This window comes from Pinus tabuliformis, chromosome 1_2 (genome assembly GCF_031772625.1).
Source record: "Pinus tabuliformis cultivar Carrire ecotype Pingquan chromosome 1_2, CPIR1, whole genome shotgun sequence".
NCBI classification, from domain to species: Eukaryota; Viridiplantae; Streptophyta; class Pinopsida; order Pinales; family Pinaceae; genus Pinus; species Pinus tabuliformis.
In genome coordinates, this window is record NC_142298.1 from 19435178 (window position 1) to 19453033 (window position 17856).

A 17856-nucleotide genomic window follows, 5' to 3' on the forward strand; every position below is an offset into this window, starting at 1 on the left:
TTAATAAATTTAATTAAAATATTAGTACATTTGTTTAGCATATGTAATTTGGTTATAGTTTTATGAAGATAATATTTTTTTATTTTATTTTTAATATAAATATTTATGTTTGAAATATTATGATTATTATTATTGAATAAAATCTGAAATCTGAAATATAAAGAGTGTTATTTCTTTTTCATTCTATGGTTGTGTTTTTTTTTTTTCATTATCATATTTGATATGAGATATGGGACTCAGATTTCTAGTTTTTTTTAAGGCAATTTTGTATTTCCATATTTTTTTATGTAGGGAGTTTTGTTACATTTTGTGTTTTTGTATTTGTGGATTGTCTTATTTTGTATGAAATGTGGAATCCATTGTCTTAGTTGTTTTTTCTTTATCTACATTTCACATCTTCCTATTCTACATGATCTTTATGTGCATTTATATATTTCTACATTTTGGAATGAATATTGTTGCTCTTTGTTCTCTTGTTGTTTTTCCTCTTTCTTTGCATTGTTGCATGTCACATAATTGCATCAAACCATAGATTGATCCCATAAACACTCACTACGAAGTAGTTAAGGCTTAATGTATTGTTTGTGAGTTAATTTAATTACAAAACATTACTTTTGTTTGTGGGTGGTTGATCAATACTCATGGTTTGCCTCTTAAAATCACATATTGATATAAAAAATGCAATTTAGGAGCATCAATTAGGTTTGTCTCAAGTGAGAGTGTCAATTAGGTTTCTCTTGGGTGGTTGGAGGAATGATTATTTTCCTCTTCACCTACATTCAATTCCACCAAATGAAGTGTCAAGCTCATGGCTTGGTCCCTATGCTATAATATGAAGTGGGTAGTTGAACAATTATGATAGATAATTATTATTTGTTCAATACATGTAAATATTAACTCTTGATCATTACTCTTGAAAAATTAAACCAATTCAATTGAGGAAAAATCCACTTTTATTAAATACTTTTATATCTTATAATATTCCTTAAATTAAAAAAACAAATTCTTATCTAATCATTTATTTTAAAATTATAAATATTACGTCAAACTAAAAACTAATTCCAATACAAATAATACCTACACAAAAATCAATATTCCAATTATTGTTGCCAATAATTAACATTAAGTATTAAAATATTATTTAAAAATCCAACATATAATGTAAATTATGTGATTCATGTTGAGAAAATCCAAAAACGCTTGATCATGAGCAAGTTCAAAATAAAAATTTCAGTACCTTATGAGATAATGTTGAGTGAAACAAGAGCAACTCCCATCGAAGCAATTGCTATGGTGCGGCTCATAAGATATCTAAAAAAAATTGAGCAAATGAGAGTAGGTAGATGACCTAATGTTATCTACAATGAAGGCATGAGCGAAAGAAAGAAAACATGGATGAAATAAAACTACACATGGATGCAAAAATGGAATATCTACCTCAATGACTGTCCCACAAATAACAAGGAGCTAAAGAATTTTGTTATGGAGAAGTTTCATAAAAGAGTATGGGGAAAAGAGTTGGTTAGAAAGAAGAAGTACTACATTGAGGAATTCAACCCTACGTGTGATCTAGAACAAAAAGAGTTTATTGATCAGTTAAGGACCAACTCGCATCAACTTTGGTGTGAAACATGACGGTGGAAAAGGCCTAAAGAAGCTTGGAAAGAACGGGCGTATACATTTTGAACGTCTAGGGCAGTGGAATCATAAAAACATTTCATTTTGGAATGTAATGCATTCAAAAACATCCTAGAAAGTTATGAGAACATGTTAGCATCAATTTATTGACATTGTCTTTTTAACAAGCAGATTATTGGAAAGTTAAATCAACTCACCATCAATTTAATCGAAAAAAAATGAATTATAAAAAATAAAAAACAAAAAACTAATAATCTCATAAACTATTTTAATGTCATAAACCTTGAAATATTATTTCATTTCATGTACTAACCTAACCTCAATTATACCCCCACTATTATTACATTTAGAAAAAAAGGACCAAACTTGTAACGTCCACATCCTATCCATTGTGAATATCAATGTTCACAAGGAATAATCCAATTCATCGTATGATATTATTCTTACTCCGCTTCATCATAAAGTCAATTATTGGAAACAAGAATTCCACAAAAATTTCGAAAACGATTTTGCTCTCTTTTTTCAAAAAAAATCATATTACGTAACACTTTTTTGTTATTTAATATATTTTATTATAGTGTATTTTTTCAATGTGGTTAAGTTTTTATTTTCCATAAATGAAATTGAGATTAAATGGTGTTGGATGGAAATGGTTAATATCGTGTACAATCAATTTACATGAAATTTTAATTAATAATTTATTCATAAAAATGAAAAAAATTCAAATATTTGATATGTTATTAAATATTTTATAATAAATTAGAAAAAACTGAAATTTACTTATTAAATGTGAATATTTAAAATAATTAAATAAAAATTAATAATATATAAATAAAAATTTATTTTTTCATTTTTATTATTGAAGATGGGGTAAGAGTTATTCTTTTTTTTTTGGGTTTTTAATAAGTTTCGTTTTTATTCATGAATACATATATTTCTGTTTGACCATTAAATTAACTAAATTTTAGTATGTTTAAAGTTTTATTGTTTTATTTTTTTATTTTATTTTTTTAAATAAGATCATTTTTTTTTTTAAAACTTTGTTTTTCTTGTGCAGTTATATTTGTTTTTATTTTTGCTTAAGATTTTTTTTAGTTGTGCAAATTTCTTTCATACAAACGTGCAAGGTGGTCTTGTTAGTCCCGAAACTCTTGAATCATTCTATAGTTCTAAAAGGATTCTTTTGCTAGGCCTCTAACAAAGACACATCGAGGGGGGGGAGGAAGGCTAACATGATCACTTTGTAACTAATCAACCATTATGTTAGCAAGAACTTACTTTTTATATATATGCTTCAATTAATATAGAGATCATAATATATTGGGTTTATGAACTAATATTTTTTTTTTCTCGTTAAAAAACTATTCTATTATTTACAGGAACAAGAAAGACATTTACATTCACAGAGTCGATTTACCAGAGGCCAAACTGTGGCACTTTGGCATGGGAGAAATAAAAAAGGACCGCCCTCGCAGGGGCTCCACATCTAAGCAAAACAACCCATGAAGGGGCTCTAAACCACAAAAATGCAGCCAAATCAAACTAGACATCCCGCGCAGGGGCTCTGGACCAAAAGTGTTCATCCCACGCAAGGGCGACAAAAGACCATCATCGATATCCCTTTCGGGCGGTGCAGACATAGCAAGAACAGACTTTGAGCCAACATGACATAAACAGAAAGCCAAAACAAGACCTGAGCAGCGCTGGAGGATGTGAGGCTGAACAAATGGATAGCTATTCGTCCGGCTCCTCCTCGACCACCTTGCACCAGCCATACTTCTCCATTTCCTCTGCAGAAGGGTAGGGATCCATGTTGACATTGTCCCCCTTGGATGTCGACACCTCCTGAGGCTGAGGAAGGTTGGAAGCATGCTCTGGAGCATCCGCTGGCATTCCCTTAACATTCTCTGAACTCTCGCCCGGGTGCTTCCCCTTGCTGCGATGACCATCGCCATCATCCTGAGATTCCTCAAGGAAGAGAACCGAAACGTGGGCATTGATACGGGGTTTGTTCTGAGAGCTACTGAAGGTAAAAATGGCAGAACCGAAGGCAGGCATAGGTGCTGGGTCAGATTCTGGGCTACTGGAGTCCATGAATTGGCTTGTTTGGAGGGGGTTGGCCTCAACAATTCGATGGCAATGGCAACGACAGCAACGGTATTGGGATTCTTCGAATGGAGGATGAGAGGACCCTCCCCGGGCAGAACCTCGACGGCTAAGCAAGCGCTGCCGAGGCCTAACAATCTTTGCCAGAGCACCGGGGGTAAGGAACAGTGCGGAATAGGATGGCTTATCACACTTGAAACGGCACCCAACAAACTTAAGACGGCACCCAACCAGCCTTTCAGACTTGAGACGGCACCCAACAGACAGGGGGATGGCAAGAGCTATTGCCCGGAGAACCAAGGACCAGGCAATAACCTGAACGCTGAATACCAAATACTGAGCATGAACCTGCGCATGGCGAGCCGTCCCACCACCTTTTTTAACCTCTTCATCACCACCTTGAGCTTTGCTCGCCATAACTGCTCGCTGCAGTCGCTCGAATAACCCGGACAGAGCATTGAATTGTTTCCTCTGTTCGCCCATACCTTTATTCCTTGGTGGCGATCCTCGTATTGAATGCCAGCCTTAAGCTTGAGGCAGCACATGGCTAGCATGTGGCTCCTCACTCCCACTTGTCGTATCACTCGCATCCGGGGGGTTTATGAACTAATATTGGTGATTCCTCCGAATCAATATGGAATAATAATGAAGAATAATTTCTAGTTGTGGTTTGTCCTCTATTTCTTTGACAATAATATCTTCTTTTTTTTAATTAAAATTTGAGACTTATTTCTTCCCCAACCACACTAATAAGTCTCTAAAATCTGTTAGTATTTATCAATATTAGATCTTGATAAAAGTTAAGAAACTAACAAATCCATTATTGTAACAAAAAGACATTTGCTTTGCAAACAAATCTAATAAAATATCACATAAATTTCAAACATCAATAACATCCATCATTTAGTGAAATAATGTCCCTCATAAATTTGTTCAATCATAAATCAATTGTTAAAAAATTTTCTTGAAAAATTTACCTAATTATGAATTCACTTGAGTCATGAAAAATTTGTTCAAAATTTCAAATTATAAAAACTCTAACTTTCCATATCATTAAATTTTAACCATCTAAATACAATTTATTATATAATTACATTTTTTTTTTTTGCCTAGGTTGAGGCCAACCCCAATGTTGGATGGAAGAAGGATTTAAACACGAGTGGAATGCTAGAATTGTGCCAAGCTCGATCGAGTTTGGATACCTTTCAAGATAGTTTAATTCTGTGCCAAGCTCGATCGAGTTTGGATACCTTTTAAGATAGTTTAATTCCCTTAAGAGTATCCTCAAACTCTTACTATAAAATTTGATACATGGTTCCCATCCTCAACCCCTTCCCATAAAATTTAAAACTATAACTTAATGAGACTAAACCCCACACAAACACATTATTCTAAATCTTATTATAAATTACTAAATTCATAGAATTACCAGAATTTAGTGTGATATAGTACGGGTTTGCCAACTAGGGATTTAAAATCAAAAATAAGTTTAAACGTTTTCCAAATGCAAGGATCAATAAAAAATAAAATCTTTTAGTCAAATTGGGTCTTCATTGAAGTCCCTGTCCGAGTTTTATTCAAACAAGGTGATGACTGAAGTCCCTGTCAGAGTTTTATGACAATAAGGTGGTCATTGAAGTCCTGGATAATTTAGTGGATTCACAAATCCTCAAGATTTGTGTTAAACTCTACTGGCAGACACTCCAATATGTAAATCGGATCATACATCTGCAGAGGAGTTCGTTAGCTATGGGGTGCAGGTAGGTCCCTCGTCACGAATTGGAGCGACCAGCTTCCGCAGGGAGAACAGGCGCGGGCTGGTTTGTCAGCGGGGGTGCTGGTAGGTCCCTCGTCACGAACTGGAGAGATGATCCACAAGGAGAACAGGCGCGGGCTCTGCATACAAAGATAATGAGCTGCCCGTCATAATAAATCTCATGGAGGAAGACACCCATGGGGGTGTGCAATATCACAAGGCTTGCAGATGCAGAAGATGACGAGGAGGGGCGTGAGGAGTGTATTCTGCATTATGCTCGGTCTGATGATCATGGAAGCAAGAGGAGGTCCGACAGAGGAAGATTTAGTAGGGAGGCTTCCCGGACAGCCAGAAGTTGATTTTAAGCAATATGCAGGCTACATCAATGTCGATGAAAAGGCGGGCCGAGCTTTGTTTTACTATTTTGTGGAAGCAGAGAATGATTCTCATTCAATGCCTCTCACATTGTGGTTAAATGGAGGTACTCCACTTCAACCTCATTGTTTATTTCTTTAAATTCTCAATCTCACTCTCCTTTTCATGGTGTTGGCAAGTAGAAATAAGGGTGAATTGTAATCATTGTTGGGCTTGTTTTTCTTTTCTTGGGTATCATTTTTTTGTATATGAAAGTTTGAGAACTCATGTTAGGATTTTGTGGGCTTCAAGGATATTCCTCCTCTGAAATATAGAGTCCTTGATGACTGTTTAATAGAAGGATCTATGTAACATCCTCAGCTAAAGATTTCACCAATGCAGTCTTATATACATATTGTTAAAATAGATGTTGATACCTTAATTACTTATCTCTAAACTAATGTTGAGTACAGAACATTGAATGTTTTTGTGATTTTATCGATAGACACAGGGCATTGTTGTCGGATCCTTTTGGGAACGGTAATTTGGGGAGCGCCACAGATCATAAAGACCATTATAAACGACATTATAGAAAGATAAATCACGATTTCAAAACCCTGCAAGACATCGGTGTGGACCTCCTAAACTATGGTAGAAATGTAGGTGCTGATAAGCACAAATCTTTGCAAAACAAAAATCAATCAATATGAAAAGCTGACCTGATTCGTATTAGCTGTATCAAACGGATAAACTTTGATAAGTGAAACGCTGTATAACCTTAGTACTGACCTCCTAAACTATGGTGAAAATGTGGTTGCAAATAAGCACAAACAGAGCAAAACTAAAAATCAATCATTTTGAGAAACAAACATTCTTATTTTTTGTATTCCTGTTTATCTGGGGGCCATAGTCGCTTATTTTTCACTTGACTTTTTGATTGTATCATTTCTTTTATTATCTGGTCTTTTTCTTATGGTCATTGGACCAACTAACTTTATGGAGGAGACCATTCTGAAACGTCTTAAACATCTTAATTACTCAATGAGGTCATGTTTGGACATTTGGTTCTTTTTTTTTTCAGTCTTATTTTTCATTCTTGATGATATCAGTTATACATTGTCATTCTTTTATGCGAAATAACCAGGTTTCTTAGCCGTCTAGCTTTCTACTTCTCTGGTTCATAAAATTACAAGTTCAAAATTCCTAGGTTTTTGCATTCGTTACTCTATTCCCAGCATGAGTTGGCTTTCAACTTCATTGCTAGATGTATAATTTTCTTCTTTTGTAATATATATCGAGTCAGATGTTTAACTTCCTTTTCTTCCTATTTAACTATTGACACTAGTTGTAAATGATGCCCTTGCAATGTTGCTATAACACTTAACTGCATTGTTTTATTACGTTTATTTTCTCCTCATCGGAATCCACAAATTGTTGCAATTGAAGTTTATGTGTCTTTGTTCAGAGTTTAGTAATCTCTCAAATACATCTTGCAAGAAGATGATTGCAAGAGAAGGGGGGCAGGGGGAGGGCTTTTCAAACGTTTTCATCAAATTCTTCCTGCTATACATGACCATAAAACCTTCTTATAGGACGCCCCCACATGCAACCTAATGTTTCTCTTATGAAGATTTTTATTTTTACTTGGGAACTTGTGATGAGGATATATCGAGGGATTCAGTAAAGAATAGTTGAAATTTATCAAATTCTGGAATGAGCATGATAAAACTTTGAATATGCAAAGCCCTAATAATGATAAGTTGGTTTTGACATTTAGATCTCTCCAGTATCAAACTCCTTGGGACATAGTTGCATGTCAAGGTCAATAGAGTGAGGCTTTTTTGGTACGTAGTGTGATCCCTCTTGCCAATATAAAGGATCACTTATCTAAGTAATACATACATTGGCCAGAGATTGGCTTCACAAGAAGAATGAGTGAAAATTTAGTATACATTGGAAATTATTATAGTCATTTACACACAAATGTGTATGATTATTACAGTAACTATTTCTTTATAGTTATCAGTTCCTGCTCCTTTTCAATTTTCTTCACTTGAAAGGTTATTTGAAGTATGTATATATATTTTCGTCATTGCCTAATTATTTCTAAAGAATTTTAACTTTGCACATAATTGTTTACATTTATGGATACATAACAATATTCCTTCTTTTATTGATATAAATTTAAAATACATTAATATTTATTTTTGAAAATTGCATCTTATGTTTCACTACTGAACAATAAAGAATACATCATTAAGCATGCATGTTCCTTTCTTTGTAGACATGACTGCAAAAATCACAACAAACTATAATAGAAATCAAGCAATCGGAGAGATTGCATAACACACTTATTTTGGGTATCGTATATCTTTAAAAAACTTCGCTTATATCCACAAAGAATTCTCTGCTTTATCAACCACTAAGGTTCAATGTGCACACATATTTATTGGAAGAGAAGAGTGATAAAAGATGATTCTGTCAAGGATCATTTCTGACCACGTCTCTTGAACAAAAATCTGCCACTAATTAAGGTGGACTTGGTGGGTAATCAAAGTTGACCAAGTGATACTAACTTGTTAGAATTTTTGTGGGCACTAGTTTCAGTGTACACACACATCAATCTGGTAACAAATTCCTTTTAACTTTACATAGCTAATGAACTGATTCACTGAAGCCTATGTTGCACAAAACACCTTACCGAGCGGCGTACCAGTACCGAAAATGTACTGAAATGCCAAAACTTCACCAAAATGCTGTGATTTTGAAACACTGTACGATACGGCTGGCGGTGTTTCAGCTGAGAAGTATGGTGTTTCGGAGAGTTAAGATGCTGTTTCGGGCACACTGAAGCAGCCAAGAAGGATGTGGGTCCCTTCTGTCACCCAAAAACACTTAATTAAGCAATTTTCGTAAAGTTGATTTCATTCCTAAGCTAATTTCATTAAACAAAATTACACTTATAGCTCTCTCTTGTTGCTCTTGATGTTAGTGGTGATTCAAGTGGAACTGGAAGTACTGGTAGAATTGTCTCTTTGGCTGAACGAGCATCTTGTTATATTTTTGTTGATGGGGATGAGATTTGTTATGATTTCTCATATGTAGTCAATATTTGTCTTTAGTTCATGTTTTATTTCAGTTAGCCTGATGCATAAAGGTTGATTTTGGAACCTTCAATGTACAACGGTCAACCTCATCTATGAAGGCTAATTTTGGATTTTTGCATCATGTAATCAATGAAATTAATATAGACTTGGTTTTCCTTCTAAAATGTCATTCATGTGTCTCATTCTTTATTTTCTTGTAGGATAATTTGGTATTAACTTTTATCTCTCTCTCTCTCTCTCTATATATATATGTGTGTGTGTGTGTGTGTGATGTTATGTTTCCATTTTCTGGGGATGACGTTTATAGTCATACTTATTTCAGAAACTTCTAGACATTTTTGTGTTTCGTGCAACTTAGAATTAAACACACCGATGTGTCTAACCAGAAACAAATTATGCGCAATGGAAATTATAAAACCAATGATTCGATCATGCACAACAAACATATTACAAACAAGTTCTGCCCAATCAACAATTTTTCATTAAATTCTTATTAGAACCTACTCAGACTCCCTTACTGGGACAATGGCCCTCGGGGAAATTACATATACAACAGTTGCCTGGATCTGATCCAACGGATCAAGCCCTAGATCCATCCTCAATTTGGTTGATCTAGATCTCCTTTGTTGCTTCATGCTCTTTCCTCGGACTCGGTATAACTGAGTATCTCACTCACAACAAACTTGCAATATTACTCATGCATATTTCTTGCTTACTTGAGAGAATATCTCTCTGTGCCCCTGCATGAATATGTACTCGGCCTTGCTTCGACCCTTTTTTCAAGCCACATTCTGTTGGATTTTGCAACTATGGTCGGTTTTCATAATGTATATTTTGGCCCTTGATGTATTTATAATTTTATATTGATTATTGTAAAACATGTTCTTCATGCTAGAGTAATTTTTTTTTTGAGTCATGTCCATTTGGACTTTTTAAAAGAAGAAAATCTGAATTTTCAAAATTGAAATTTTGGCTCCTAAAATAGTCAAGTTGACCTCCCTCCAAGTCAAGTCGGCCTTGGCAAAAGAGACACCCATTCGACCTAGCAGATCACTATATATAGACATTTGACCTCCTCAAGCAAGAATCTTTTGGGCATTCAAGCAAAGGACAAGAAGGATAAAGAGGATGAAAAGAAGGACAAATTCATCTCTATCTCTCTCTATCTAGCTTGCATATGTGGAAGACTTCTCTCTCTCTAGTTCACATCTTTTTTGGGCAATTGTAGGGCCGAAATTCTGGGATTTTGGGCAGTTTCTATGAGGCCAAAATTCAACCTATGGCAGAACAAAAGGACAAGTTGCTAGATCAGATTGGAGGCTTGACTTGGAGGGTGTTGACTAGGTTTGACCATAGATTTGTTGAAGGTCATTTTGACCTAGTTGTTGACTAGAGGTCTAGGTGTGTCTCTTGTTGAAAAGATAATTTCTCTATTGAAAAGGTTGTTGGGTTTTCCCCTTAGTGGGTTTTCCCAGGGTAAATCTTGTGCTCTCTTTGTGCATTGTGATCTCTATTGTTCTACTGCTTTTATATGGTTGAATTTTTGAAGTATAATTGCTTAATGATATACTGAAAAAATTAAAAGAAGATCAACATCATTAGAAGTAATTATCAGTTTTTAGAAATATTGTGCTTGTATCTATTGCACTTGAAAAATCAACATGGTATCAGAGTTTTGGTGAGGAAGGAACATTGAGATCACTCTTGAAGAAACCCTACATTGAGATCACTATTGTTGAGTCCTTGTTGATCTACATCCATGGCTTCTTCTATGAAATCAAAGAACAAGTTAGAAGGGGCTTCAAATTTCAAAGCTTGGAAAACTAGGATTGATCTTATTCTTGCAAAGAACAAAGTTTTGGATATTGTGAAGGGCAAGGTTGTAGAACCAACAGATAATGCAGAAAAAGAGAAGTTCAAGGAGGATGACATCATTGCCATGAGTCTTATTGTGGATTCCATTAGAGATCACTTGATCCCCTATATTGCAAAGCTTGAAACTTCAAAGGCAATGTATGATGCCCTAACTAATCTATTTACAGTCAACAACATTGGTCAAGTCATGAGTTTGAAGAATGAGCTTCGTGATGTGAGGATGACAAATGATGACACCGTGGCCTCATATTTTGTAAGAATCTCTCAACTAAGAGACCAAATTCAAGCAATTGATGAAGTCATCTCTGAGAAGGAACTTGTGACTACAACACTTAATGGACTACCCAGATCACGGGATGCATTTGCAGCTGGTATAAGCAGCGAAAAGGAAGTTCCCTCTTTTGAAGAATTATGGATCTCTTGTGCCGAAGAAGAGTCAAGGCCTATATCAAGAGATAGAAAGGAAGAAGACTCTCAAGAATTTACAACACGTTTCAAAAGGAAGAATGGAGGAAAGAAGAAGTTTGGTTTCCAAAATAGAAAACCAAAAGGAAGACCTACTCCTTAAGAAAAGAAAGATATGTCTAAGATTCGATGCTATAGTTGTTTTAAATTTGGTCATTATATGAGCCAATGCACTGAAGGAGAGAATGATAGAAAGACGAAAGGAAAACAAGATGCTTCTGCAACAAACATTGATGAACACCCAAAGAAATCTAAAGGGGACAAAGGTTTCTTTTACTTTTATTCTCTAACAGGTTCTATTGCAAATGATGATGGTATGTGGTTGGTAGATAGTGGTGCTTCAAGACACATGACAAGAGATCGTGGCAATCTCACTAGCATGATGGAAAGAAGACTGGCACAAAGTCTAGAGCTTTGAGAAAACCATCGCTATGCAGTCAAAGGAATTGGAAAAACATCCATTGAGCTGGAATCTGGTAACATTGTCATCTCAACAATGTGCTAAATTTGCCAGGTTTGAGAAAGAATTTAGTTTCTATTTCATATTTAGAAGATAAAGGAGATAGAATAGTATTTGTTGATGGCAAAGTACTTGTATGTCCCAAGGGCTCTAGTATAGATGATGCTAGAGTTATTGGAATTCGTGAAGAGAGATTGTATAGGCTCTTGGGTCAACCAACTCAAGCTTTAGTACATGATGAAATTAATCCATGTGAGCTATGGCATAGGAGATATGGTCACCTTCATTATATATCATTGCCTGCTTTGAATCAATTGGTTTCAGGTGTTCCCGAATTGCAGATAGAACATGAAGGTGTATGTAAAGGTTGTGCACTTGGAAAGAATATCAAGAAGTCATTTCCAAGCAGTGATAGTAGATCCAAAGAAATATTGGATTTGATTCATTCTGATGTATGTGGTCCTATGTCAGTGAGATCACTTGGAGGTTCATTATACTATGTAACGTTTATTGATGACTTCTCTCGTAAGACGTGGATATATCTCATGAAGACCAAGGATGAAGTCTTCACCAAATTTCAAGAATTCAAGGCTAAAGTAGAGAACTTGACAGGAAAGAAGATCAAGATATTAAGATTTGAAAATGGAGGAGAATACACCTCGAAAGAACTTGTTGCATTCTGTAAGGAAGCTGGGATTAAGAGGGAGTTGATTATCCCCTATGATCCTCAACAGAATGGAGTGGCAGAAAGAAAGAACATGTCCATTGAAGAATCTATGAAATCTATGATGCATAATCAAGATTTGTATATGTTCTTATGGGGGGAAGCATCCTTAACAACTATATACATTCAGAATAGAAGTTCTCATCGAATTCTGGAAGATATGACTCCCGAAGAAGCCTTCATTGGACATAAGCCAAAGGTTGGGCATTTGAGAATCTTTGGCTACCCAATTTACATTCATATTCCTAAGGATAAGAGGAAGAAGCTAGAACCTTTAGGAAAGAAGGGAATATTTGTTGGTATGGTGAATCATCAAAGGCTTATAGAATCTACATTCCTGAGCAATGACGAGTTGAGGTTAGCTGGGACATTACCTTTGATGAGAAGGTTGCATATTGGAAGTCTAGAGAAGTTTCCATAAACTCCAACAATGAAGAAGAAAAGCATGAGGTTTCTAAGGAAGAAAGTTCAAGTTCTTTAGAACATCCTAAAGAGCCAGAAGGGCCTTGTGAACCTGTTGAACCAATTGTTGTTCCTAAGATCAGGAAGAGACCAACATGGATTAGATCTACCTTGGAAGAAGCAAAAGGACATGCAGCTCCAAATGGCACATCCAGAGAAAGTAAGAAACCTAAAAGGTTCTCTAGTTATGCAACTCTTATGACTAATCTTATTGATGCAAAACCTTCCACTTATGAAGAAGCAGCTAGCCAACAAGTGTGGAAGGATGCTATGATGGAATAATATCAATCCATCATGAAGAATGATGTATGGGAGATTGTGCCAAGACCTAAAGGGAAGTCAATGGTGACTTCCAAATGAATATATAAGATCAAGCATGTTGCAAATGGAAGTATTGACAAGTACAAGGCGCGATTTGTGGCTAGAGGGTTCTCTCTGAAAGAGGGGGAGGACTATGATGAGATATTTGCTCCAGTTACTAGGTACACCTCTATTAGATCTATTATTTCTCTTGTTGGTTCATTGGGTTGGAGTTTACATAAGATGGATGTAAATACTGCTTTTCTTAATGGTGTAATTGAGGAAGAGGTGTACATAGAGCAGCCTCAAGGTTTTGAGGTGCATGGGAAGGAGTCTCACGTTTGCAGGTTGAAGAAGGCCTTGTATGGACTCAAGCAAGCTCCAAGAGCTTGGTATGCTCGAATTGATAGCTACTTGATGAGACTTGGATTCTCTAAGAGTGATGTTGATCCAAACCTCTATTTTAAGGTTGTGAAGAATGCACTTGTGATTCTATTGCTATATGTTGATGACTTATTTCTGACAGGTGTTGAGTCTCTCATTATTTAGTGTAAGAGGCAGTTGGCCTCTGAGTTTGACATGAAGGATCTTGGCTTGATGCATTATTATTTGGGACTGGAAGTATGGCAGAAGCCTGGCGAAATCTTCCTTGGTCAAGGAAAATATGTTATTGAGATCCTTCAGAAGTTTGGCATGATGGGCTGCAAATCCATGGCAACTCCCATGGTGACTTATTTGAAGAAGTTGAGAGACTCCGAGTCCAACTTTGTAGATCCATCCATGTACCGACGGTTGATTGGCTTGTTGATGTATTTGGTTAATACCAAGCCGGACATTTGCTTTGTAGTGAACACATTGAGCTAGTTCCAGGTGGAAGTGAGACATGAGCATTGGATTGGTGCAAAGCACATATTGAGATATCTACGTGGTACTATAAACTATGGTTTGAGATATGTCTCAAATAGAGATGTGTAACAATAGGGATATATAGATTCTGACTGGGTAGGGAGTGTAGATGTCTGGAAGATTACTTAAGGAGTATGTTCAGTTTGGGCTCCGCTATGATAACTTGGATGAGCAGGAAGTAGAAATTGTCACACTCAGCACTAAAGAAACAAAGTATATCGCAACCAATGAAGCTTATACTGAAGCAATGTGGCTTCAAAAGTTGTTTGCAGGACTGTTCGACCAGGAGCTGGAACCGACCATGATATATTGTGACAATCAAAATTGTGTGAAGATTTAAGAGAATCCTGTGTGTTTACGGTGTTGGAAATCCATCAACCAAGGGGGTCTCCCTGATGTGAAGTCCTAATTAGACCTCACACTATTTGGAGTAGGAGCCCCATCTGGAGTATCGACCCGACTACCATAACTCTAAGGTTTGCCTTGGCTGCAATGAATCACATAAGAGAGTATGCACATAACCTTTGAAATCAACAAGTAAGTTGACACTGTGAAACACCAATTGCAATGTGTAAACGAAGACTCTCACAAGAGGGAAATAAAAGTGAGCCTCTAGAAGGAAAGTAATAGTACTATCCTAAGAGAGACACACGAGAGAAAGGAAAGGTTTGTTAGTTATCTAGCGAAATAGTTCACACAGACACAACGAACATTAAAGCAAATACAACACACATTCAACAAGATAAGCACCAAATCCACCAAAATAGTTCAATTTCTTTAGTACAAATGAGAACAACATATATCGCAAACATTCAAAGAATAGTCTTACAACATTTATGACATACGCATGAAAGTGTGTTGGCTCAATGAGCTTTTGATTATTAGGTGAAATATCCAAGTACACAGTTACAATGACAAGCCACTAGCTCCAATAGTGGAACATTAAGTCACTTCTTTCTTCTCCAAAGAATGATCTTCTCTCCTATGCTAAGCTAGAGAAGCCAAGGCTAGCTCTCCAAAGGCTAAGCCTCCAAAAGTCCTTTGTTTGAGTTATGAGGGTGTATTTATAACAAGAGGAATGACCTTTCATATCCCCATGACTCTTGAGCTTCCCTCATGACTCTTCGACTTCTAATGTGACCTTTGGACTTCTATATGACTTTTGGACTTTTCCTAAAGACTCTTTTTTCCATATATGACTATGTGACTTTTCATATTCCACATATGACTCTTGGACTTCCACACATTACATTTTGTCTTATGTCATAAACTGGTGTTCTTTCATCTTCTCGCTTGATGACATCTTCATGGTTTCAACTTCACAAGTGTATTTTAGCATAGTCCCCTTCTCCTCTTCTCTAACCATCAACCTGTCATGTCAAGATATAGTACCTGCAAGCGAAATCCACTCATGAAAAGTCAACATCAGTTTGGAAATTTCCTTGTCTAAATTGCTTCATGAAAATATTGATTGAGTTGGAATTGGGTGTTGGACTGAGAGGCAGACTCGGGGATTGCGCAATGCGTAGTTCTAGGGGTCAGGAGTGATGGAATGAAGTTTGAGATTGCACAATGCGCAATTTTGGAGGCATGGGAAAGATGACTGCGCAGTTGAGGAGCTCAGTGAGGAAATCTTGATCCTTGAGACTGTGCAATGCATAGTTCTAGAGGGAGACTGGTCAGTGGATTGTGCAGTTCAAGGACTCAGGGAGGCAACTTGATGACTAAGACTACACAATGCACAGCAAGAGACTGGCTGGGAGGCAAGATTGCGTAGTTTCTGAGGGAAGGGAGGCAATCCTTAAGCACTGTGACTGTGCAATGCACAATCCTTGGAGGTAGAAACTGCACATTGCAGTGTGCACAGTTCCAAGAGGCAAGGGATCAACTTGATGCTTGTTACTGTGAATGTGCAGTTCAAGGAGGTTGAGTGAGGTCAAGTTGATCGGGCAGAGGATTCTTCCAGAATTTGACAAAGTGTGGGATTAGTGAAGCAGATATGAAACCAAGGTAAGACTTGAACATGATCACACACCCAAAATAATTGACGAAACGACATAGAAGACTCAACATTCGAAAACAACATGAGCCCCTTAATGCAACGTCGAAACAATACTCTCCTCTCTAGTGCGACACTTAGGGTACACTTTGCGACGACAGTGACGACACTTGTACGATAGTGCTCAAGACTTGGGAAATAAGTCTAATGCATGTCTTTATGATGAATAGGACACAATAGTGCAGGAGAATGCATCATAATTGCCCTTTAAGAATGTACAATTGACTCCCTTTGACTAGGTGCGGCACTACTTTGTGACGATAGTGACAACATTAGTATGACAATGCATGAAACTTTTGGGAATGTATCTAATACATGTCTATATGATAAATAGGACCCATTGACACCAAAGTTGCCCCTTGAAATGAACCATAACTCTACCTTTTGCGATGTGTGACACTTCCCATGCCAAAAGATGACACTTGCGAAAGTAAGCGAAAAGTGCAAATGACACTTGGAAAAGCTTGAGAAAATGGAAGCGGCACATGCCAGAACGAAGATAACATGAAAATGACACTTTATCAAAGTGAATGCAATCAAAACCAACAGTTGCAGATGTGAAAGCGACACTTGAGAAAACAAAGGTGCACTAGAGCGACAATTGAGAAAAATCACTGAAATGAAAGTGCAATTGCAATTGAAGTGAGGGAGACTGTTAATGGAGAGTGTGAACTGACTGTCGACATGTGTTGCGTAGTACACTGTGCTTATGGATTGTGCAGTCACTGTTACCAGTGATTGCGCAAGCCTTATCTTTAAGTGCTACATAGTGCTCATGTAAGCTTGCATCGAAGGAAGTGTGTTTGTGAATTCATTGAAGACAGAACATGTGTGAGCAAGTGACTTTGACACTTAGAAGACTTAACACTTTACAAAACATTAGATGACCACGAAGTAACCATAGAACAACATATTGCAAGATCCTCAATAGGCTCCAAAATTCAAGTGTAAGCAAAATTTTGGAGGGTGTTTGTCGCCGCGACAACACTTGGTGACACACTAGTAGAACTCTAGCTTCTTTGCTCAGGTTTCATCTTTAATTGCAAGGTCTCAATCTTTCAAGAAATATTGATCTGCCATGTAGATTGCCTCGACTTTGCCACTTATCTCGGTTAAAGATATAGTCCCTTCTATTGCTTTCTCGACTTCAAACACATCAATATAAGACTAGTCACACCTCAACTGTTTCGATAGGGGAGAAGGATAGTAAGTTTATTAAGCTTTTAAGCACATTCCCCAGTGTTGCTTCGTTGCGAGCGAGCCTGAGCAATACCTTGACGGGGTCACCTCAAGGAACCACAAGCATTGCTTCGCTGCTAGCAAACCTGAACAATACCCCGACGTGTGAAAATTTCACTTTTGAAATCCCATTGCAGCAACTGAAAATTATTCTTCTAATTGTTAATTAATTTAACAATTTATTTGCTATGGCAAACACTGAATAAATCACACTACAACCTTCACAAATAAAACTATGGAAAATAATAACGTTGGAAACTGAGAAAATTCTAGCACACACACATAAAAAAATTGACACAGTTATTTTTGGACAAATGTCCTTGGAAAAACCCAACTTGGGAAAACCGATGCAGCAACTGAAGGTTTTTATTAGTATGCAGCAGTGAAATTCTGAGTACAATCTAT

The 17856-nt window shown here is 36.6% G+C and overlaps 1 protein-coding gene across 1 annotated transcript in view; it reads left to right on the forward strand.

The window, feature by feature from the left end:
• Nucleotides 1-5314: 5314 nt before the first annotated feature.
• Nucleotides 5315-17856, forward strand: part of LOC149204111 (serine carboxypeptidase-like 44) — a 102415-nt gene continuing 89873 nt past the window's right edge. Inside the window, exon 1 of the mRNA XM_089394644.1 lies at nt 5315-5981. Coding sequence (XP_089250770.1) covers nt 5729-5981 — 253 coding nt within the window. The 5' untranslated portion in view covers nt 5315-5728. The remainder of the gene's footprint in view (nt 5982-17856) is intronic.